This window comes from Felis catus, chromosome B2 (assembly GCF_018350175.1).
Source record: "Felis catus isolate Fca126 chromosome B2, F.catus_Fca126_mat1.0, whole genome shotgun sequence".
NCBI classification, from domain to species: domain Eukaryota; kingdom Metazoa; phylum Chordata; class Mammalia; order Carnivora; family Felidae; genus Felis; species Felis catus.
Window position 1 is genome coordinate 35,691,494 of NC_058372.1, and position 25,274 is coordinate 35,716,767.

A 25,274-nucleotide genomic window follows, 5' to 3' on the forward strand; every position below is an offset into this window, starting at 1 on the left:
CTGCGCAACCCACCAATGGCAGCGGCGCTGGGTGGGGGGGTGCCCACATCCAAGATGGCGCCCCCAGGAGCTGGGAGCGGGTGACCGGCGGCGGGGAAGCGGCCTGGGTTGGCCCTACGATTACGGGGTCCTGGGGGCATCTCGCCGGGTACCCCCTGGCCCGCCTGCAAGGCCTTCCCCGTCCAGAGCAATGGCCGCCGAGAACAGCAAGCAGTTTTGGAAGAGGAGCGCCAAGCTGCCGGGGAGGTAAGCCCAGGACGCCGAGAGGAAGAGATTGGACCAAACCCTTTCAGATCCTAAGCCCTAAATCCCGCGGCCCTGGGGCGCCACCGACCTCGAAAGGCTGGTTTGGGGGAACCTGGGCTGGGGGAGCTGGGACTGCCTGGTGGCGGCGGGGCAGCTGTCGAGCAAAGGTAGCGGGCAGCGAGCTTTGGGAATGGCTGGGTGTGGGAGCACACCAGGGTCTGGGGGCGGAGGGCGCCGAAGCCGGTGCCCTCCGCCGGAGGTGGCCGGAGTCTGGGTGTAAAGGACAGTGGAGTTGGGTGAATAGCCAGTGTCGGTCCTGGATTTGGAGGGTCATCCCCAAAGCTGTCTCTCGCTTTAAATATAACTCCTTCTTGGGGGTCTCTATCACGCACAGGTGGTTGCTTGCATAAGGGCTGGCCCCTTCCCTTGCTTCCCCAGATCTTTACGTATGAATCTTTTCTTGGACTCTCAAAAGATTCTGGTGGGAGCTTGGGATCGTATGCAGGGGGACAGAAAAAGTGAGGAAAATTCTCCAGCTCGACCTTGCTTTATCTTGAGTTGGCTACTTCCCATTAGGAATTATTACAGAGTGACTCAAGGATCGAGGTAATTTCTTTAGCATTTTCTATGGATTTGTTTAACCCCAAGTGACCTCTTCCCTCTGCGTGGTAATGTTCTTGTGCAAATGCACGAGATTCTTTCATTCTTCAGTAGTTTAGTTGGAGAGCAGACCTTTTAAGCTACTCGACTCCCCTCCCCTTTTTGATGTATGTTGAGAGCTTAGCATTTGTACATCCATCAATCTGCTGTTGCTTTATAGTTTCAATTTGTTTTGGGCAGAGCCCTGAGAAGCATAAGGAATGTATATCTCAGTCAGGAATTTAAGATTTCCACCAGCCATAGGCTACTGGGTGATGAAATACATGTTTGCTTGTGCCCCACATGCTACTTTTCTTAATGGATAAAAGGTCTTTTCCTTCAGGGACAATCCTTTGAATTTGTGTGTATATGTGGATTTTTTTTTTTAATAGCAAAACGGAAATTAGGGTCAGTGATGGCTATGTAGCAGTCTTATTTAGGATCCTATTAGACATATGGGGAATGGGAATCAGCTTTTAGTAACACATTATTAGAATAATGCAAGAGAATGCAGAAATAGCTTCAGATTAAAGTGCTGTGGAATTACAACGTTAATACTAATGCTAAAGACTTCTATGTTTTTAGATAGGCACCGTTTCCTGCCAACTGATTTGTTTTCCTTCCTGGTCTAGGGAGCTCTCCAGTGTCACAACTGCTGTTTTCTGGGGTTTTCCATGGTGAGATCATTGAATTTTGACATCCTAAGGTTATAGTCAGAATCAGTGGGAAAACTGTTAAGTCAGGAAGCAGTATTTGAGATGTGGGATATGGCGGGGTCTTTTACGCCTGCTGAGTGCTGATTGTTATGAACAATTTTTTGTTTTCCATATTTCCTCTTTTGGACTATAGGAGCAGTCAACTTTTTTCAGAGCATTGCTTTTGTGCTCTGTAAGTAAGAGGAGTCTGTTCTGTTTCTTCAAGTTTCTGGCTTCCTTTTTCATTTCGAAGAGGAATAGAGGAGAGAACATTTGAGTTCAGAAAGGCCTGAGTTATTACTTGGACTCTTACCTGTGTGATCAATGACAAATGATTTACTCAATCTCTCTAGACCTCAATTTTCTTATCGATGAAATGAGGATAAAAATACTTCCTCGGGGTTACTATCAGGACTAAATTAAACATCCTATTTGTAAAGAACCTAGAACGATGTTTATTTAGCACATTATAGTTGCTTAATAAATACTAGTTATGAGGATTCTTGTTATTAGAGCAAGTAAACATTTAAAAGAATGTTTCTCAGCTCCTTACTCCAGTATTAGGTATTTCTGTTTATTGTTTATCTTAAGGCATTAAAACGTTGGCACAGCTCATAACAGTTTTTAGTACCTTGCTGGTTGAAGAGAACTATTGTTTAGCTGTGTTCTTTCAGTGGGGAGCCCTAGCAGCTGTTGGTTATGGGAGAAAATTAAAGTTTTTTTAGATAGAAGGTGCTTTGATTTAAGGAAAAGACTAGGGCGTTTTCCCAAGAATAGAAGTTTTGCGTTTGTACTCTTTCAGTGTTTGTGAAGAACTTTCTCCTGGGTGGGGAAATGACATCAGTAACTTTCTAGGTCCATGGCAGCCTAGAAGTGAAACTAGTTTTCTCTGCAAATTGAAAGGTAAAAATTCAAAGTGATGACAGTTACTTTCAGTTTCTTTGATCATGGTCTAGCAACCTTAACGACAACAAATAGGAATTTTATTTTGTAAATTAGCCTAAGTTCAAAATGAATGAAACATCCTTTTAAAAAATAACATCCTTTGTTAACAATAGCTTTATTGAGATATAATTCACATACTATGAACACGCGTCCTTTTAAAGTGTACAGTTCAGTGGTATTTGGTATATTCGTCCAAAGTATAGATGGTTTTGTGCAACCAGCACCACCAATTTCAGTACATTTTCATCACCCCACAAAGAAGCCTTGTATTCGTCCCCTCACCTCGGCCCTTGGCAACCACTAATCCTTCTATTTCAATGGATTTACCTTTTCTGGACATTCCATGTAAATGGAATAATGTGAGGGGCGCCTGGTGGCTCAGTTGGTTAAGCGTCCAGCTCTCGATTTCAGCTCAGGTCCTGATCTCACAGTTTGTGAGTTCGAACCCTGTGTCTGGCTCTGTGCTGGCTCTGTTTTTGAAGGCTGGCCCATGTTGTAGCATGTATCAGTATGTTGTTCCTTTTTATGGCTAGATAACGTTCCACCGATTATACTTCATTTTGTGTATCCATTCATCAGTTGATGACGTTTGGGTTGTTTCCACTTTTGGGCTATTGTAAACAATGTTATGAAATTCACGTGCAGGTTTTTGTGTGGATGTGTGTTTTCCATTTTTTGGAGTTTATGTAGAAGTGCTAAGTTATATGGTAACTGGATAGCATTAAACATCTTTTAAAATTTTATTTATTTATTTAAGTTTATTTTATTTAGAGAGAGAGAGAGAGATTACAAGTGGGGGGGGGAGAGAGAGAGAGAGAGAGAGAGAGAGAGAGAGAGAGAGAGAGAGAGAATATGAATGAATCCTAAGCAGGCTCCCCACTGTCAGCACAGAGCCCAATGCAGGGCTTGAAGTCACAAACCATGAGATCATGACCTGAGCCAAAATCAAGAGTCAGACACTTCACCAACTGAGCCATCCAGGTGCCCCTGTTTTTTATTTCTTGAGAGAGAGAGAGAACGCTTGAGCAGGGGAGAGGGGCAGAGGGAGGGAGAGGGTAACTCTTAAGTAGGTTTCATGCTCAGTGCAGAGCATGACTGGGGGCTTGATCCCATCATCCTGGGATCATGACCCGGGCTGAAATCAAGAGTCAGATGCTCAACCCGACTGAGCCACCCAGGCACTCCTTAAACATCTTTTAAGATTCTCTCAGTTATTTATAAGAGCCTTATGTACTTACGACATCAAATGGTTCTTCTCTAGATGCCTAGAAAGATAGGCAACACTCTATACCGTGTGGTTAAGAGTTTAGGCTCTGGAAACTTGCAACTAGGATAAATAAGTTCTGGAGATCTCATGTACAGCACAGTGATTATAGTCAACAACACTGTATTATAAACTTCAAAGTTGCTAAGAGACTGGGTCTTAATTGTTCTCACCACAAAAAAGAAATGATAATTATGTGACTTGATAGAGGTGTTAGCTAATGCTAAGGTGGTAAATACTCTGTACACTTTAAATTTTTTTTTTTAATTTATATTAATCAGAGCACGAGCGGGAAAGGGACAGAGAGAGAGGGAGATGGAGACAGAATCTGAAGCAGGCTCCAGGCTCTGAGCTGTCAGCACAGAGCCCAACCGGGGCTTGAACGCACAAACTGAGATCATGACTTGAGTTGAAGTCGGATGCTTAAATGGCTGAGCGACCCAGGCGCCCCTGCACTCTGTACACTTTAAACTTATGCAATGTTTTATGTCAATTATATCTCAAAAAAAAAAAAATGCAGATTCTGGAACCTGACTGCCTGGGTTCAAATCCCAGCTCTGCCACTTTCTAGCTGTGTGACCCTGGGCAAGATACATAACTTCTCTGTGCCTCAATTTCCTTATCTATAAAATGGGAGCAGAGTACCTATCTCATAAGGCTGTTGGGAGGATTAATGAGATAATACATAGAAAGTGCATAAGAAGGACTCAATAACATTAGCTATGATGAAAATGATAGTTATGATTGTAGTAGCTCCTTTTTAATTTGTTTCTCCCCCTTGCTCTAGTTTCTGAAACTGGGATTCAAATTGGGGCGCCTGGGTGGCTCAGTCGGTCAAGTGTCCGACTTTGGCTTGGTTCACGATCTCACGGTTCGCGAGTTTGAGCCCCGCGTCGGGCTCTGTGCTGACAGCTCAGAGCCTGGAGCCTGCTTCGGATTCTGTCTCTCCCTCTTTCTCTGCCCCTCCCCTGCTCACACTCTGTCTCCTTCTCTCAAAAATAAATAAACATTGAGACTGGAATTCAAAAACTTTGATCAGTGGTATGTCTGGAGCCCCCAGTGAGTCCTGGGTAAAGAAGAAAACCCTAAACAAAGCACCCCCTATTGCTAATCAGGCAGAAGATTTACAGAGACGCAAAGAAGCCTAATGCAGGGCAGCTGTGGCTATCAGGTGTTCATTATCACCGAGGAGCATGATTGTGAGCAGCGGTCCTAAAACTTTAGACTTTGGTGAGTCACCTGCAGGGCTTGTTGAAAATAGATTGCCAGGTTTCTGATCCAAGGTAGCCGTAGGTAGCCAAGGTTTCTGATCCAGTAGGTCTGAGATGGGACCTGAGAAGTAGACTTTCTCAGAAGTTCCCAAGTGATTACTGCTGCTGCTAACCTGGGGGCTGCATTTTGAGAACCATTGGGATAAGAGCCCTGAATCAAACTGAAAGCAGCCTGAGTTCCAGCGTTGGGAGCCTTTGCCATGTGGATTTTGAACATTTAACGCATCTCCGCTTGGCTGTCCGATAGGTGTCTCATGCTGAACACACCCACACAGAACTCCTGATTTCCACATGTGCCCTCTCCTGCCAAGCCACTCATTCCATCTCATTTAATGGTCCCGCCATTCACCAAAATCCTAACGTCTGATCCTTCTCTTTCCTTTCCTGCCTCATTCAGTTCATCAGCAAGTCCTGTTGGCTCGTCGCAATATACTCTGGGTCTGAGCCGTTCTCTCCTCTCTCTTGCCTGGACTACTGCGTTAGCCTTCTAACTGGTGTTCCCGTTTCTCTTCTTGCCCCTCTCTCTCATTTGTAATTAGAACGAAATCCAAACTCTCTATGTCTTCCAGGCCCTTCGTGTTGGAAAGATAGGCCGAGTTAAGGACTTTGATATTTATCCCAAGAGCAGTGGGATGCCGTTAGAAGGTTGGTGGGGGCTGTGGCACGATCAGATTCACATTTATTTATTTATTATTATTATTTTTTAATTTATTTTTTTAACATTTATTTATTTTTGAGACAGAGAGAGACAGAGCATGAACGGGGGAGGGGCAGAGAGAGAGGGAGACACAGAATCCGAAACAGGTTCCAGGCTCTGAGCTGTCAGCACAGAGCCCGACGCAGGGCTCGAACTCACGGACTGTGAGATCATGACCTGAGCCGAAGTCGGCTGCTTAACCGACTGAGCCACCCAGGCGCCCCCAGATTCGCATTTATAAAAAAATATTCTGGCTGCCCCGAGGAAAATGGCTTGGACCAGCATTTTCAACAGTTAGGGATGGGAGACACACAGTTGGTGTTTTGGGTGGGTTAAATCTGGGCTATACTGGACTGTGGGCTGTTTAACACCCCTGGCCCTTGCCCACTAAGTGCCAGGAAGACCCACCATTTATTGGGACAAACACCTTTCCCACATACAAGTTTCCAGACACTCCAGTCACCACCCACCCCTGCCCCCCACTGGGGATCAGGATGAGTATAGTTAGGTGGCCACTGCAGTCAGTGGAAGGAGAGGTGATGATGGCTTGGACTAGGGCAATGGCACATAGAGGTCAAGTTTGAGAATATCAATAGGACTTGGTAAACCACTGGATTTAGGGAGTGAGGGAGAAGGAGATGCCATTCCCAGGTTTCTGACTTAGCTGGTCAGGTAAGAGTGTGATGTCATACACTTAGAGAAAAAGCCAAGTTTCAGGACCAAGTACTTAAATACTCTATGCTCAGTTTCCATATCTATGAAATGAGAGTTTTGGATTGAGTGACCTCTAAGGCTGAAGCTGAGGATTAAGTTTGAAGTTCAACTAGTATTCAACGAGCTTCAACTCATGTCAATGGGTATTTCTCTTTTGCTTTGTCACTCACACCCGGCATGACTGATAGGTAAGAGTAGATGGTGTGGGGGCCACTGAAGGTGGGCTTTTCTATCTCGTGCTTTTGGAAGTAGCAAATTGCTGGCCCCATGGGCATCTGAGTGTCGTGAAACTGTAGAATGTCTAAGGCCACTGCAGGTAAGGAAACTGAGGCCAGAGAGGGAAAGTGACTTGCCCCAAATCACGCTGTGTAGCTGCAGATTTCTTGACTCTGGGTCCGGTGCTTTTTCTGCTGCTTCTTCCCTCAGTCAGTCTCTGCCAAGATTAGGACACCTGTCGAGGCACCTCATCCAGGCCAGGGGTGTAGACGCTTCCAGTGAAAAGATGTAGATTAGACCTGGAATAGGAGAGACCAGTGTGAGCCAAAGCCCAGCTAGTTTCCCACATTCTTATTTCCAGTCCTTCTGGGAAGGGCTTCTCCCTCTTTTTAAGCAAATGTGTTTATTGTTAAAGTTAGGGAGGGGCGCCTGGGTAGCTCAGTCGGTTAAGCGTCCGACTTCGGTTCAGGTCATGATCTCACTGTTCATGAGTTTGAGCCCCGTGTCAGACTCTGTGCTGACAGCTCAGAGCCTGGAGCCTGCTTTGGATTCTGTGTCTCCTTCTCTCTCTGTCCTTTCCCTGCTCATACTGTCTCTCTCTGCCTCTCAAAAAATGAATAAATACTAAAAAAAAAAAATTAAATCAGGGAGTGCTTTTTAGCATTAAATGAAGTTGAGAGAAGTGTCTAATCACTCAAATTATTTAGGAGCTTGCAGATTTGCAACTAAAAACCTCTGTCATTTGGTTATTTTCCATAACATTTATGAATCTGATAGTGGACTCAGTGTTATGGTCGCAGCCTGTCTGGGCACGTACACTGTATTACAACCTATTCTTAGTTTGGAAATGTGTGACTGATAAAATTAAGTGGCTAGAAGATACTAAATTATCACAGAGACAGCATAGAACCCCAGTTCTGGAAGACTTCCATCAAATGAGTGTGTGAACCTGAATCAGTTGCCAACATGTTTGGCTTTAAATCACATAGGTCTGTTCCCATATTTGCTTTTGCTCCTTTGTCAGCACTCAGCAAACACCTGTTGATTTTTCCTACCAACGGTTTTGCACTATGGCGACGATGCAAACCAGCTATATGCCAATACACCCTGTGGTGTTGGTTTTATTAAGGAGAACGTCGGAGGTTGACCAGGAGTTTTGCTCACTTTTGTCTCCATTGCGGTACGTGCTATGGCATTCATTTCTCTGCATGTGCAGTGTGATTTCTCCCAAGATGCCGGGTTTGCCTCTAGTGTTGAGGTTTAATGAGCCACTAGTCTGCCTAAGCAGAGGCCTGGGGTTTGTAGAGTTCCAGTCCTCGCTCATTAAAAAAAAATTTTGTGTGTGTGTGTGTGTTGAAGTTTATTTTTTGATAATTTAGAGAGAGAGAGTGAGTGCACACACGTGCACAACCAGGGGAGGGGCAGAGAGAGAGAGGAAGAGGGAGAGAATCCCAAGCAGGCGCTGAGTGCGGACCTGATGCCGGGCTCGAACTCACAAACCGCGAGATCGTGGCCTGAGCGGAAGTCGGACGCTTAACCGACTGAGCCACCCAGGCGCCCCTCGTTAAGTATTGTTAGTAAGTGCCTGCGGAGTGTGTTGCACTCTGCCGGGTGGTGAGGGGACTGCAAAACAAGACATGGCCTCACCACTGCTCCCTAGAAGCGGGAAGTCTGCTTGGCACCGTGGCTTCCCCCGTGAGGACGCTGTGTATCATTGACTCTTGGGTTTCTCCACCACAAACGCTACTCTGCAATCAGAAAAACTGAAAAGTGCAGCGGGGTGAAAACACACTGTTGAGTGAGAAAAGCGAGACGTGGAAAGGGAAGTGCCGTGTGGTCTTTTGTGTACGGTTTTAACACAAAACAGTATTTTATGTGTGCATGTGTGTGTAGAAGTATAAAAACAGGGGCGCCTGGGTGGCGCAGTCGGTTGAGCGTCCGACTTCAGCCAGGTCACGATCTCGCGGTCCGGGAGTTCGAGCCCCGCGTCGGGCTCTGGGCTGATGGCTCGGAGCCTGGAGCCTGTTTCCGATTCTGTGTCTCCCTCTCTCTCTGTCCCTCCCCCGTTCATGCTCTGTCTCTCTCTGTCCCAAAAATAAATAAACGTTGAAAAAAAATTTTTTTAAGAAGTATAAAAACAGATGGAACGGATTTCATACCCACTTCAGGGGAGTGGTTATCTCTTGGGGACAAAGGGGAACAGGACGGGGGACTGCACTTGGGACTTCAGTAGTCTTCCCCAATTTTATTTTCTTAAAAAAAGAGATGTGACACGTATTAACATTTGTTAAATCAGAGTGATGGGCTCATGGATGTTTGTTAATTTTTCTCTGTACTTGTCTTTTTGTTTGAAAATGTGAATAAAGTGCTTTCTGCACTTGTGTGGAGCAAATGCTTTTTAAATTTTGTGTTGGAGAGACCAGTTAGCCAGCCATGAAATTAAGTAATATTTAAGGTAGCATTTATGACTTAGGGTCAAAATAAGTCATAATGTATAGTGTGCCATTTATATAAAGTTTTAAGAAAAAATACTATAATACTATAATATTCTTTAGAATATTGTTTGGAAAATAAAAACATGAAGACAAAAATAAGGGTGAAAAATGCCAGATGCAATAAAGTGGCTTCTGAGGACGGGAGGGAGGAAGAGGTTGGCAGGGTTTGAAACCCATGATGTCTTCTTTCTTTCTTTCTTTTTTTTTTTTATTAACTTGTTTTATTTTTTATTATTATTTTTAATTTTTTTTAATGTTTATTTATTTTTGAGACAGAGAGAGACAGAGCATGAACGGGGGAGGGTCAGAGAGAGGGAGACACAGAATCTGAAGCAGGCTCCAGGCTCTGAGCTGTCAGCACAGAGCCTGACATGGGGCTCAAACTCACGGACCGTGAGATCATGACCTGAGCCAAAGTTGGACGCTTAACCGACTGAGCCACCCAGGCGCCCCTATTTTTTATTTTTTTAAATTTACATCCAAATTAGTTAGCATATAGTGAAACAATGATTTCAGGAGTAGATTCCTTAGTGCCCCTTACCCATTTAGCCCATCCCCCCCTCCTACAACCCCTCCAGCAACCCTCAGTTTGTTCTCCATATTTATGAGTCTCTTATACTCTGTCCCCCTCCCTGTTTTTAGGTTATTTTTGCTTCCCTTCCCTTATGTTCATCTGTTTTGTCTCTTAAAGTCCTCATATGAGTGAAGTCATATAATTTTTGTCTTTCTCTAATTTCACTTAGCACAATACCCTCCAGTTCCATCCACGTAATTGCAAATGGCAAGATTTCATTCTTTTTGATTGCTGAGTAATAATCCATTGTATATATATATACTACATCTTCTTTATCCATTCATCCATCGATGGACATTTGGGCCCTCTCCATACTTTGGCTACTGTTGATAGTGCTGCTATAAACATGGGGGTGCATGTGTCCCTTCGAAACAGCACACCTGTATCCCGTGGATAAATGCCTAGTAGTGCAATTGCTGGGTCGTAGGGTAGTTTTATTTTTAGTTTTTTGAGGAACCTCCATACTTCCAGAGTGGCTGCACCAGCTTGCATTCCCAATGATGTCTTATTTCTTATGTAGGAGTGGAGCACTGACCTCGGTATGCCTTATATTATGATCTAAATCGAATTCATTTAAAAAAGTTATTTACTTATGGGGTGCCTGTGTGACTCAGTCAGTTAAGCGTCTGACTTTGGCTCAGGTCATGATCTCATGGTTTGTGAGTTCGAGCCCCGTGTCGGGCTCTGTGCTGACAGCTCAGAGCCTGGAGCCTGCTTCGGATTCTGTGTCTCCCTCTCTCTCTGCCTTTCCCCTGCTCGCACTCTGTGTCTGTGTGTCTCTCTTTCTCCAAAATAAATAATAAAAAAATAAAAAATAAGTTATTTACTTATTAGAAGTAGTATAAGCCCTGATTTATATATTTTAGGGAATCAGAGAAGGCATGGGTAATGGATGCTGTGGGGTAGCATCCGGGAAAATCTCATGTCGGGAAGTATAGAATTTGAAGGGAATGTTTCAGATTGGATATGATATTGAAATGGGAGAAGAGCCTGATTCAGTAGCTAAGAAATATTTGGAAGGCAGTGTGGAGACCAGCCCGCTCTAGAGTTGAGTGTGGTTTGGGAGGAGTAGGGATGGTCCAGGCTGACAGGTGAATTATAAATGCTGGGAAATTGAGCACCTTAATCACCAGGCTTTCAGTCAGTCTGCGTTTAGTCTCTGTTTCATCTTCGTTTCTCTTTCTTTTCAAATGTCTTGGCTACTTTTTGAGATTCCGTAAACTGATTAATTAAAGTGTTTTAGGTACAGATGCATCATGGTTTTTTAGTTCAAGAGTACGTTAACAAATTCAACATGGGCTCTGATACCTTTGCTGAAGAAGTCCATCACTTACCTTGGCCTTTCTGGCTGTGCCGACACCTTGAGGCTGACATAGACAAAACAGCCTACCAGGGCACCTGGGTGACTCGGCTGGTTAGGTGTCCAACTTGGGTCGTGATCTCATGGTTTGTGGGTTCGAGTTCCACACTGGGCTCTGTGCTGGTGGCGCAGAGCCTGCTTGGGATTCATTCTCTCTCTGCCCCCCTCTCTCTACCCCTCCCCTACTTGCTGTCTGTCTCTCTCAAAGTAAGTACACTTTTAAAAAATTAAAAATATGGGGGAGAGGGGAAAATGGGTGATGGGCATTGAGGAGGGCACTTGTTGGGATGAGCACTGGGTGTTGTATGGAAGCGATGAACCACGGGAATCTACCCCAAAACCAAAAGCACACTGTACACACTATATGTTAGCCAATTTGACAATAAATTATACTAAAAAAACAAACAAAAGCAAATAAAAATAAAACACAGCCTACCATGATTTTAAGATCTCCTTCCTGGATGGTAATTAATAGACCTGCACAATTAGGATTGCTTGTTTTTCTGCATGGACTACTGGCAGGTGGTATTACTCTTTTAAAAGGGAGACTCTAAGGACCGTCTCTTATTTTTCTATCCATTCACCCAGTCTAACCAGCCTGTTGAAATCTTCCTGCAGGGTTTATCCTCCTGTCTTTATATTTTACTGTAAAGAGGCTTGTGGAGTTGGAGAACTCAAGCGTACTCATCTGCGAGTGTTTGCAAATATTAAAATACAAATAAGTGGCCCTTAAAAAAAGTTTTTATTTTAATTCCAGTTAGTTAACTGTTGTATTAGTTTCAGGTGTACAGCATAGTGATTCAGCAGTTTCATACATTACTCATCATGCCAAGTGCACTCCTTAATCCCCTTAAACCATCACTTACTTAACTCAGCCCCCCCTTCTCACTCCCCCCCCCCCCCCCCCCCCCCCCCGCCTTTCCCTCTGGTAACCATCAGTTCCCTATAATTAAGATTCTGGGGCGTCTGACTTCGGCTCAGGTCATGGTCTCGCTGTTCGTGGGTTTGAGCCCCACAGCAGGCTCTGTGCTGTCAGCGCCAAGCCCACTTCAGACCCCCGCCTCCCTTTCTCTCTGCCCCTCCCCTGTTCGTGTTCTCTTTCTCTCTCTCTCCCCCCAAATAAACATTAAAAAAAGATTCTCTTTCTGGATTTGTCTCTCTCTTTTTTCCCTTTGCTCATTTGTTTTGTTTCTTAAATTCTACATATGAGGGAAATCATATGTATTGGTCTGTCTCTGACTGACTTATTTTGCTTAGCATTATATTCTCTAGCCCCATCCATGATGTTGCAAATGGCAAGATTTAATTCATTTTTATGGTTGGATAATATTCCGTTGTGTATGTGTGTGTGTGTGTGTGTGTGTGTGTGTGTGTGTATATATATATATATATATATATACATCTTTATCCACTCATCAATTGATAGACACTTGGGCTATTTCTATATCTTGGCTATTGTAAATAATGCTGCTATAAATATAGGGGTGCATGTATCCCTTTGAAATAGTGTTTTTGTAGTCTTTGGGTAAATATTCAGCAATATGAATCCTGGGTCATATGGTAATGTTATTTGTAACTTTTTTTAAGTTTATATTTATTTTTTAGTAATCTGTACACCCAACGTAGGGCTTGAACTCACGACTCTGAGATCAAGAGTCACATGCTCTTCCAGCTGAGCCAGTCAGGTGCCCCTATTTTTAACTTTTTCAGGAGCCTCCATAGTCATTTCCACAATGGTTGCACCAGTTTGCATTCCCACCTACAGTGCAAGAGGGTTCCCTTTTCTCCACATCTTCACCAACACCTGTCATTTCTTGTGTTGTTGATTTTAGCCATTCTGACAGGTATGAGGTGATATCTCATTATAGTTTTGATGTGTATTTCCCTGATAATCAGTGTTGATGAGTATGTTTTCATGTGTCTGTTGGTCATCTGTGTGTCTTCTTGGAGAAATGTCTGTTCATGTCGTCTACCCATTTTTAAATTGGATTATTTGGTTTTTGGGTGTTGAGTTTTATAAGTTCTTTCTATATTTTAGATACTAACCCTTTCTCAAATAGGTCATTTGCAAATATCTTTTCCCATTCAGTAGATTGTCTTTTAGTCCTGTTGATTGTTTCCTTCGCTGTGCGGAAACTTATTGTTTTGATGTAGTCCCAATAGTTTATTTTTGCCTTTGTTTCCCTTACCTCATAAGACATATCTAGGAAAGATTTGCTATGTCTGATGTCCAAGAGGTTGCTACCTATGTTCTCTTCTAGGATTTTTTGGTTTCAGGTCTCACATTTAGGTCTTTAATCCATTTTGAGTTTATTTTTGTATATGGTGTAAGAAAGTGGTCTAGTTTCTTTCTTTTGCACATTGCTGTCCAGTTTTCCCAACACCATTTGTTGAAGAGACAGTCCTTTTCCCATTGGATATACTTTCCTGCTTTGTTGAAGATTAATTGACCATATAGTTGTGGGTTTATTTCTGGGTGTTCTAGTCCGTTCCATTGATCTATGCCTTTTGGCTTTTTTGCTTGTGTTTTCATTTTTGTTTTGTGTCAGCCTTCTCTCTGTATGCCAGACTTTCCTGTTATTCTTTGATCCCTCTTATTTTCTTTCTCCTTTTTCTCTGCCTAGGAATCTCTGTAAACATGTTAAAATTGTATTTGTATCTCTATAGTAGTATAGGTAATGGTTTGTTTACAAATTACTGAATAACCTTTCAGAAAAGTTTGGGGAGTTAGAGATACTTAATAGCTAAAAAGGTCACAGCTATATCCATAAAGATTGTACATAAGAACATTCCCGCTGGAATCTTAGTAGAAATCAATATGAAAATGATTGAATTGGCTGCATTTTTATTTAAAAGCAACTTTGGGATCACACTGGTTGTGTCAAACAAGATAGTTGGTAAACTTGTTCTACTTTTTTTTTTTTTATTAAATTTTTTTTTTCAACGTTTATTTATTTTTGGGACAGAGAGAGACAGAGCATGAACGGGGGAGGGGCAGAGAGAGAGGGAGACACAGAATCGGAAACAGGCTCCAGGCTCTGAGCCATCAGCCCAGAGCCCGACGCGGGGCTCGAACTCCCGGACTGCGAGATCGTGACCTGGCTGAAGTCGGACGCTTAACCGACTGCGCCACCCAGGCGCCCCTACTTTCTAAATGTTGGTAAGGAATAAATTACCAAAACGGGAGGGAGGAAGAAAGCCAACATTTCTTGGGCACTGAGCGTATGCCAGGTGGCATTCTGGATGTTTGCAAATCTACCTCATTACCTGCTAGTATTACTACCTGCCAGGAATTGTGCTAAAGGGCTTTTTACACGTTGACTCATTTAAACCTCCCAACTCTCTTAAGATTGCTTCATTTATTTCCTAAAAAGGTGATACATGTCCATGATACCAATTCAGAAAGTTTGTAGTAAAAACTCAGCCTCTCTGCTGCCGGGTTCTCCAGTTCTCTTCCAAACCCCTGCTGCTGGTGTCGTGTGTATTCTCTCAGAGATCTCTAATCATAGAGAAGTATGTGGATTTGTTTTATTTTAAAGGTTTTCCACAGAAATGACGGCATGTTATGCATACAGTTCTACATGCTTTTTTTTTTTTTAATGTTTTGTTTATTTTTGACAGAGCACAAGTGGGAGGGGGCAGAGAGAGGAGGGGACACGGACAGCAGCGTGCCCCTGCGTATGTTTTTAATTAAAACATTTAATTGATGTTTTAGAGTTTGTTTCGTGCCAATCGGTGTAGAATTGCCCCATTCTTTTTTACAGATGTACCATCATTTATTTAATCAGTCCCCTCTAAATAATAATTTTCTTTTAATGGGTAAGTTCATCCCTTTTATATTTGCTGGAATGACTGATATATTTTATTGTAGCTCTGTTTTTAATGTTTTCTTAAAAAAAATCTTTCACTGTAAGGACTACTTGCTTTGGGAGAGGGTGTGCATGTGTACATTCTGATAATTGGGAAAGTTTGTGTTTTTATTCTAGTTATATTGCATTTATAACTCTATACTGTATTTCTTGAGACATCTATTGACCGCCTACCATGATCAATGATGAAATTGGTAGTTGCATTTCTTGCCCTTTCCTCATCTGCTTTTACTCGATTATTTTTTCTCAAAGTTTTTTTTTATTTTTTAAAATGTTTATTTGTGTGTGTGTGTGAGAGAGAGAGAGAGAGAGAGAGAGAGCGAGCGAGCACGGGCATGAGCAGGGGAGGGGCAGAGAGGGAGGAAACACAGAATCGGAAGCAGGCTCCGGGCTCTGAGCTGTCAGCACAGAGCCCGACGTGGGGCTCAAACCCACAAACCATGAGATCATGACCTGAGCCAAAGTCTGACATCTGACCAACTGAGCCACCCAGGCACCCCTCAATTAAAGTTTTTTTTTTTCAATTTATGTATTTATTTTTGAGAGCAGGAGAGAGAGAGCACGAGAGCAAAGGAAGGGCAGAGAAAGGAGGAGAGAGAGAATCCCAAGCAGGCTCTGCGCTTTTAGCACAGAGCCCAGTGTGGGGCCTGAACTCACAAACTGTGAGATCATGGCCTGAGCCGAAACTAAGAGTCAGGCACTGAACCAACTGAGCCACAGGTGCCCCTATTTTTCTCAGTTTATCTCCTGTCCTAAAACATACTTATGCCTCTATGACTTGAGCTATCACCTTTAAATATCTTTTGAGCCTTGTCCGTGAAAGATGAAGAAACCAACATACTTTTTTAAAAAAAAATTTTTAATGTATATTTATTTTTTGAGAGAGACAGAATGTGAGCTGGGGGGTGGGGGCAGAGAGGAGGGAGACACGGATTCTGAAGGAGGCTCCAGGCTCTGAGCTGTCAGCACAGAGCCTGACGCGGGGCTCAGACTCACAAACCGTGACATCATGACCTGAGCCAGGGTTGGACGTTTCACCGACTGAGCTGCCCAGGTGCCCCAGCCAACATACTTATTTGTCCACTCCATCCTCTGTTCCATTTTAACCTATGCCACTTACATTGTTTTTACATTCTCTCCTCTAATCATGAAGCCTCAAATTTAAGACTTAGTCTTAAGGCTAAATTCATTAAATTCTTTACACGAGTCCTTTCACTGTAGTTTCTCTATCTCATTGTTCATTGAAGTTTTTCTTCTAGTAGTTTCTTCAGGAAGGAGTCAAGGAAACCATATTTCCTGGGTTCTTGCATCTTGCAACATGTTTTTCTGTCACCTTTGGCCGTCACAGTTTGGCTGGACATATAATTATTCTCAAGTCACTCTTTTAATGTTCATTTCAAGAGTGAGTGTGAGTGGGAGAGGGGCAGAGAGAGAGGAGTGAGAGAGAATCCCAAGCAGGCTCTGCACCATCAGCACAAAGCCCAATGTGGGGCTCAACCCTACGAAATGTGAGGTCATGACCTGGGTTGAAACCAGGAGTTGGTCTCTCAACTAACTGAGCCACCCAGGCACCTGGCCCCTCAAGTCACTCTTTTTTATAAAACAGTTGTGTGGTATGATAACTTGACGAATAATCACAAAGTGAACACCCCAGAAGTGAGCAGGTCAGAAGCCCCTGGATCTGTTCTCGACCACAACTCTCTCCTTCCCTCTGAAGTAACCACATCCTTTTGTGTTAATCCCTCCTTCCTTTATGGGGTTATTGCTGTGGATGCATCCCTAAATATATAAATCCTTTTTGCTGTTTTTGAAGTGTATATAAATAGAACAATATTTACCCTTTTATTTTTTGCTTGTTTTGCTCAGCACATTTGGAAGACTCATGCACATTATTACTTGTGTGCCCCATTTTGTATGTTTATGTTGCTATATAATATTCTATTATACGAACACATTACAGTTTATTTTCTGTTGGACACTTGGGTTATTTCTAGTTTTAGGCTAAAAGGAACTATAATGCTATGAATAGTCTTATATATGTCTTCTGATACACATATGTATGTATTTCTATTAAGATACAGATTTGAGAAGAATATGCTAGGTTTTAGGGTATGCATATTTCGTTCCTCCTGGATATTGCCAACCTGTTTTTTTGAAGTGGGTTGTATCACTTTATGCGCCCACCAGCCACCAGTGAGTCACTTGGGTCACCCTTCCCTTGGTACCTAGTGTTGCTTCACTGTTGTTTAGCCCGGGTGATCTTTTGGGGTAGGTGATCCTCTCATTTTACAGACGAGAAAACTGGCTCAAAGTGGCCCAGTAATTTCGCGCAAGTTTACAGAGGTGGCGGATGCCAGAACGCGAGTTCTGGTTCAAACCACGCTGTCTCCAGCTCAAAAGCCTGTTATCTTTCTGTGCTGTCGTCTTTACCGATAGGACTTCCAGTCTGTCAGGTTCATAAGGTGCTGAAGCCCCAGTGGAAAATGAACATTCTCTAGAGACTTAATTTTTTTTTATGTTTATTTAATCTGTACACCCAATGTCCGGCTTGAACTCATGACCCCGAGATCAAGAATCACACACTCTGCCAACTGAGCCAGCCAGGTGCCCCCAGGCTGAAAGGCTTGGATGTGGTTGTCTTGGAGGAGACCTCTTTCCCAAAGTCCCTTCCAATTTTGTGATGCAGATGATACTTACCTGACGTATTTAGCTTCCTGACAATTTTCTTCTTTCTTTTTTTCTTGGTTCCAGCATCCAGCCTGTGTATGGAGCGCAACACCCCCCTCTGGACCCTCGGCTCACCAAAAAGTAAGTCAAGATAGTTTTCTTTTCATGCATGTACTTTTTAAAAGTCTCAAACCTTCCCCTACTTTGTTGAAATGACAGTTTCTACTTTGATCTTTTCTGGCTTCTCCCCTGCTCTATTTTGGATCAAGAGATGAGCAATCTTCTTACCTCTAAATGATCTATTATTAAGTGGGAAATTAACTCACACCAGAGATTTATTTTCCTGAATTGGAAGCTGGTATATGTAGGGTTTGGTGTTGGACCCTTTGTTCTGATGGAAGGGTCTTTATTGGTTAGATATCGTCTCCAAATTGGATGACTGATGACCTTCTTCTTGTAGGAGCCTCCTTTCTGGGGTTCATTGCTTCTGAATATATATAGGTCTGCCATCTTGTTTTCACTTATACTATGAGGACTGGGGCGAATAGAATGTAACTGTAGGGCTGGCATTCTTCAGGTCCTCTTTCTCCAGCCTCAGAGAAATCTAGCCATACAGTAGAGTTAAAAGCTCCCTGGAGGTTATTTCTCTAGTAAAATTCTAGTAAGTTATTTTCGAACACAATAGAAACCCTGGTCAAACCCAAGATGTGTGCGTGTGTATTCATACCCCCAGTTATCACTTCATCACTCCTTTCTCTCATGGGCCATCAATCAGCCACAGTGAATTTAAATGAAGAGATACATCATCTTCTCAGATTTTCTAAGAATTTTGGGCTCTGTCTCTGGGCACGCTTCATCTTAAGACTTATTTCCAGGAAAGCTGTAGTTTGTGGTGAAAGCCGAATGATTTGAGAGGTACAGGAGACCTAAGTTGTCATCTTTCGGGGCCCGTGTAATAATATCTACCCTTTCTTTCCTTAACAGTCAAGGAAGGAGTAAAGATAACGTATATTAAAGTATTTTGAATACCTACAAAAATGCCATAACAGATATACATTATCAATGTTTTAATATTTAAAGTTTTTTTTTAATGTTTCTTTTGAGGGAGAGAGTGCATGTGTGTGCACGCAAGCGGGGGTCAGGGCAGAGTGAGCGAGAGAGAGAGAGAGAGAGAGAGAGAGAGAATCCCAAGCAGGCACTGCACTGTCAGCACAGAGCCCAGCGTGGGGCTTGATCTCACAAACCGTGAGATCATGACCTGAGCCGAAATCAAGAGTTAAATACTTAATTGACTGAGCCACCTAGGCACCCCGGCATTTTAATATTAAAAAAAAATAATAACTTAGCTGAATATGTGGTGAACTTTCTGTAATTCTACCAACTCATTGCAAAAAGATGGCATTTTGGCCGGTATGTGGAAGGTACGGTCGTCTGAATCACTTTGGAAGCGCGACTGCTATTCTTTTCTGTAATGCACAGTTTTTACACCAGAAGCCACGGTATAAGCTCTTGGAGGGCAGGGATTTTGCTTTATTCACCGCTGTGCCCTTAGTACCTAGAAGAGCACGCAGCGCGTACTAGGCACTTAGTAAACATTTATGGGTTGAAGGAATGAAATCATTGCATGCACTTAGACAGTGAGCTTTACTTTAGTGCTTCTTAGTTTGTACCTTGCTCTTCACAGGGGAGCATGTTTTCTGTGACAATTGTGTGGCATTCACATTAAGTAGAATGGATACTCTTTCCTGGTTTTACCAATAGCAGACTATCTGGTCTGTCGGTCGGTACAGCAGGCACTACTTAACTAACAGTCTTCCCTGCCCCTGCCTCTTCCTTGCTCAAGAAGCATAATTTTATTCAGCTCTTGAGCAGGTATCTGTATTAGTTTAAGCCTTTTATAATAATCTTTTGGTAATCACAGTGACTGGCCTGCAGTGGGCTTATGTCATTGGTTCTGGCCCATGAGATGTAAAAGTCTCCTGAGGGAGGGTACCTGGAAAGATGTTCCCGTTCGATCAGAGAGAGATCATTTTGTGAAGAGAGCCTCTTTTTGTCTCTACTCACCTTTCCTGCTTTTGACTGTGGTGGTGTGAAAATAGATGCTGAAAGCTGTAGCAGGTAACTTGTAAACTGAGGGAACGGGTAAGAGACCCTCAGACACCTGCCGAGTAGTGCCTTGGCATCATGGGTCTTTACAATTTAAGCATCAGAGGTTGAGGATTTTTTTTTTTTTTTTTTTTTTTTAGTGTTTTTATTTTTGAGAGAGAGAGAGAGAGAGAGAGAGCGAGCACAAGCCAGGGAGAAGCAGAGAGAGAGGGAGACACAGAATCTGAAGCAGGCTCCAGACTCTGAGGTGTCAGCACAGAGCCGGACATGGGGCTCAAACTCATGAACTGCAAGATCATGACCTGAGCCTAAGTTGGAAGCCCAACCAACTGAGCCACCGAGGTGCTCCCAGAGGTTGAGGATTCTGTTCCTTGTAGCCAGTTCTCTTCACAGCCAGGATTTGTTGATTGGTAGATCCATTCCAGCCTGTTTTATAATTGCCTTTGATGAATACGTGGCTAACACAGAAATCACTCAGTCCACCCATGCATAAGGCAATCGAGGGTACTGTCCTATTTCATGTTCACGTCAGAGTCACCACACCTTGTCTGCATCTGTTATCGAGTGCATTTTCCCTGACTCTGTATTGAGGACAGGTCTTGAGGAACATTCCCATATCCCAAACTGCCAAGACAAATTTTAAATACTTTTGTTTTCCCAGCTATTATATAAAACCACAAAAGTTTTCACTGATCATTCAGGAGAGTTGGAATCAACTTTATTTTTTTTTTATAGGTTTAATTTTTTCTTCGTGTATCTTACTTAAATATCATTCTCCTTTTATTTATTTTTAAAATTTTGTTTTAGAGAGAGTGAGAGCTAGGGGAGAGGGCAGAGGGAGAGAGAGAGAATATCCCAAGCAGGCTCCACGTTCAGCACGGAGCCTGATGCAGGGCTCAATCCCACAGCCCTGGGATCATGACCTGAGCTGAAATCAAGAGTTGGACACTCAACCGACTGGGCCACCCAGGCGCCCCTGCAATCATACTTTCAATAGAAGTAATCACTTAGCTCTGCAATTTGGGAAGAATAGGATTGTCACTGAATAAATTGCCGCCTCTTTTCATGCACTTGGTGGTTTGTTAGCACTCTGCAACATGGGACAACCTCTGGGTCTGCACTGGACCATTTTACAGTTCCAGATTGTTACTATAAAACATTTATCGCCCTTATTTTAGTACCTTTGTTGGGACATTTTTATTACTTTCTCCTCTGTGTGATTATCATTCCACTTCAGACTGCCATTAATTACCGTGTGGTTAAGCCCCATCACAGCAGAAGCCTTTACACTGGGTCTTCAATCATCTAAACTGCATGAGCACAGTGCATCGTTCCCTGTCTGTATATACTGACTTTAATTTGCCAAATTATTACCATTACTGATAATATTGCCAGCAATAATTTTTACAGCTCGGATGAAACTAGCCTTACTGCAGAGTGGCCCCATTGGCCACTTGATGGTATGACAAGCCTCTAAATTTATTGTTTACTGAATTGCACTAAAGTACGATCCTGCTTGCGCGTTACGGAGCTGGTTCACACGCAGCCACACTAGTTATCGGGATGACTGGATTTATTTGAATGTCACCGAATTCCCCGCTTGTTTCACACCCCTCACCAGTGTCAGACATTATTTTTCTGAGTAAATTTGTGTACTGTTTCTGTTAAGCGAGCAACCATGTCAGTAAAACGGTGTAGCCTCAATCAGATTACAGAATGATTGATCTTTTGTTTCCTAACCAGTAGAACCTGTAGCCACTCTTGTTCAAAACATCCTTTGGGGCTCGTGTCAGCATTCAACAAGTTACCATTCACCAAACGACTGATTTCTCTCAAATGTGCCACTTAATTACGTTTTCAGGAGTTTTAGGGTCGTGTGCACTCCTTGAATCTCTTTTTCTTCACCACTTTCTAGCTCCATGATCTTGGGCAAATTACTTAACCTCTCTGAGTCTCCTCATCCGTGAAATAGAAGTAATAAGACTCAGGTCAGAGTTAGTGGGAGAATTAAGAGGTCTCTGTGAAAGTGCTTTTGAAGCTATAATTTGGCATTCGGTCGTAAGGAGGCGCGATGGAGGCGTCTGTGACAGGCCAGTTTGGTTGTAAGTCTGACACAGATCAGTTTGAACAACCTTGGCTGAACTTCAAGCCACACTGTGGTTGTTAGGATACCTCAGGTTGGCTATCAATTAGTTGGGGCCATGTTAAGACGAGGCAGCCTATAAACCAGAGGTACCCCCAGCTGGGATCACCTGGATTGGTTTTTTCACTGGGCCTCCTGATGTCAAAAGAGAAGAGCGGCGTGTCTCCTCCAGGGGCCATATTCCTGAATTCAGCTTCTTCCCATTCTGGCTACCAACGCACACAGCCCGCTTCGTGTAGACAGGAGACGATTGGCACAAGGCCAGAGAGTTAGGGCTGTCAGCTGTGCACGCGTGGGGGCACTACGGCTGTGGTGGTACGTGCTCCGTTTGCCTGGCAACTCCTCTCCCTGGGCTGCAGATCTTACTAGACCTCCTTTTCTAGGTAGATGAGTTAAAGAGGGCCGTCAGGTCAGGTAGACCTAGATTTGAGCCCAGACTTTGCTGCCTGCTCATGACCTCAGTAAGCCTCAGTTTCCTGATCTGCAAATAGGAATAATAATAATAATACCTCAAAAAGTAATAGTACCTTATAGCCTTATGAATGAGCATCGATCAGAAAACGGGTATATATAAATATTAGCACAGAACCTGGCACCTAGTAAATAGCCAATACATTCACACTTTAACGTATGTATAAATTTATATTCTCTCCTTTGGAGAGAACAAAATGAATAAACATGGAAATGCTTCAACTTTAAATCATCCCACCGTTGTTGCTGGTCTGTAGATTTTCTTGTTTCCTCTCAGTGGCAACCCAGCAGGAACCTTTTCACTCTGACCTGCCTCTTTCATTCTGTGACTGGTTCTCCCCAACCCTCAGTCCTCACACTCCTACCCCTCCTGGTGGTACCGACCCCTTCCTCCATGAAGGCCTCTTTCCAGAAGACGGAGCTGACTTTTTTTGACTGGTTGGTTGCGTTCTGGGCTTTGTGGAATAGGCATCTCTAAAATAATTTCCAGTGGCCTCAAGATGGTCTGCTTCCTGTCACAGGGAATGACAGCCTTTCCTCCTTTCTTTGTTCTTCAGTGTGTTGCAATATGTCCTTCCAGTTTCTATTCGCAGAAGTCTTCACCTGAGTAATTCCAATTCTTAATCTCAATAGTTGACTTATATTGAATCTTCATCTCCTTCAAAAAATGTAATGAAATACTTGAATGCTTAAAAAGATGTAAAGAAAAATATAACAAATCCTCATGTACCCACCACTCGGCTGATTTAACCTCCTTTGTTTGTACAGATGTGTTAGAGCCTGAGTCTTAGCATGTCCCATCTCTTGGTGCAATGTTTCCATCCAGTGCAGCGTGTATGTGTGCTTCACCCAGTGTTAAACTATCAGCATCCAGTCACTTCTTTGGCCTGAGTTAAAATTTAGCTTCTTGGGGCGCCTGGATGGCTCAGTCAGTTGAGCGTCCGACTTCAGCTCGGGTCATGATCTCACAGTCTGTGAGTTCGAGCCCCGCGTCGGGCTCTGTGCTGACAGCTCAGAGCCCGGGGCCTGTTTCAGATTCTGTGTCTGCCTCTCTCTCTGACCCTCCCCCGTTCATGCTCTGTCTCTCTCTGTCTGAAAAGTAAATAAATGTTAAAAAAAATTTTTTTTTAAATAAAAAAAAATTAAAAAAAAATTTAGCTTCTTGATTTGATGGCTTATTTTAAAAATCTTAAAAATATTGGGGCGCCTGGGTGGCACAGTCGGTTAAGCATCCGACTTCAGCCAGGTCACGATCTCACGGTCCGTGAGTTCGAGCCCCACGTCGGGCTCTGTGCTGACAGCTCAGAGCCCGGGGCCTGCTTCCGATTCTGTGTCTCCCTCTCTCTCTGCGCCTCCCCCGTTCATGCTCTGTCTCTCTCTGTCCCAAAAATAAATAAACGTTGAAAAAAAAAATTAAAAAAAAAATAAAAATCTTAAAAATATCAAGAGAGTATTTAAGAGGGGTGCCTGGCTGACTTAGTTGGTAGAGCATGTGACTCTTGATTACTGGGTCGTGAGTTCAAGCCCCATGTTGGGTGTGGAGCCTACTTTAAAAAAAAAAGAGAGAGAGAGAGAGAGTATTTAGGAAACATCAACCAGAAAAACACGGTGGTTAATCTTGGTATCCAAGGTGCTCCATATCAATCAGTTGGGTTCATTGTGTGCAATCTTGAGGTACACATAGCCTCCAAAGAGGAAACCGACAGTAACCACGAACTTGTATGCAGTATTTTATTGGTGGCAGAGCTTTCTTACACATCTGCCTATTTGTTCTTGACAGTGGACCCTCTGAGGGTCCCTTTCTACATCCCCCTTTACAAAAGAGAAACAGTCATAGTGATGAGTCCAGAACCTGCAGCCTCAGCAGGTCCACAGACGAGTACTTTGCCTCTTCTGGCTCGTGGATGGATTTTTGACAGCAGATATTCACAATGTGTTGTCCCAGTTTTATTTTCTTTGATTGGAGCTCTTGCTCATCTCTGATCGTTTGTTTAGTAAGTTTATAAGTACCCTTACTTTGGGGATTGATGAAAGCCAACAACCTTATCCACTGGTTAATAATATGCTCACTGTCGAAGACACAAATAATTCAGAGACCTATAGAAATGAAATGAAATATCCCCTATAATTCCACAGCCTAGCGATAAGCACTGTTAACATTTTGATGTATTTTCTTTCTGGTCTTTTCTATGCATATACTTTTTTTTTAATATAGAGATTATAAAAATATATTTTTTTGGCTCCAGTTTCACTTTATTGAGATCGTTTTCTAGTGTTACTTAATAGCCTGTGAGATGTGCTTTTCAGTGGCATTATAACATTTCATCTGGTGGCTGAACAAATTTCATCATTCCAATTTCTAGATGTTTATGCTGTTTTCAGTTTTTAACCAAAATAACACCATGATAAACTGTCTTGGATCCTTTGACCCTCTGGTTATTTTGTTAGGGTCAGAAATTATAAACCATTTTCGGGCTTATGGTATGTATGTTGCCAGATTGTTTTCCAGAAGGCTGTACAACATACACCCTCACCTGCACCATTAGATGGCGGTCCCAGTGCACCCTTGGCAACACTGAAGAGAATGCTGTTTAGATCTTTGCTAACTTGGCGGGTAGAAAATGGTATTTTGTTTCTATCACATTTGAACTGCTACATCTTGTAATCTAGTTTTCTCCCTTGTATTTTGTGTGATGTCTTCTCTTCCTTTACTCTGTGTAAGACCAGCTTTGAAAGCAATGCCTCAGTTAAAAATCTTACTCCTTTTCTGATGCTAATAGTAAGGACATATTGATGAGCTGAGCTGTATGAGCTCCCAGACTGTATTTATCCGTGTTGATAACAATTATCTTTTAGGATAAGCATTGGACTCATCGAGGGAGATGAGATGGGTTGTTAGACC

General features: G+C 43.0%; 1 protein-coding gene across 2 annotated transcripts in view; it reads left to right on the forward strand.

Moving 5' to 3' along the window:
* The first annotated feature begins 27 nt into the window (after window positions 1-27).
* TBC1D22B (TBC1 domain family member 22B) overlaps window positions 28-25,274 on the forward strand; it is an 80,622-nt gene continuing 55,375 nt past the window's right edge. The window contains exons 1-2 of one of the 2 annotated variants that reach the window (XM_045057467.1): window positions 28-246; window positions 17,737-17,793. In XM_045057467.1, the coding sequence (XP_044913402.1) occupies window positions 191-246; window positions 17,737-17,793 (113 nt within the window). In that variant the 5' untranslated portion in view covers window positions 28-190. The remainder of the gene's footprint in view (window positions 247-17,736; window positions 17,794-25,274) is intronic. The other variant, XM_006931682.5, reaches the window with a different exon arrangement.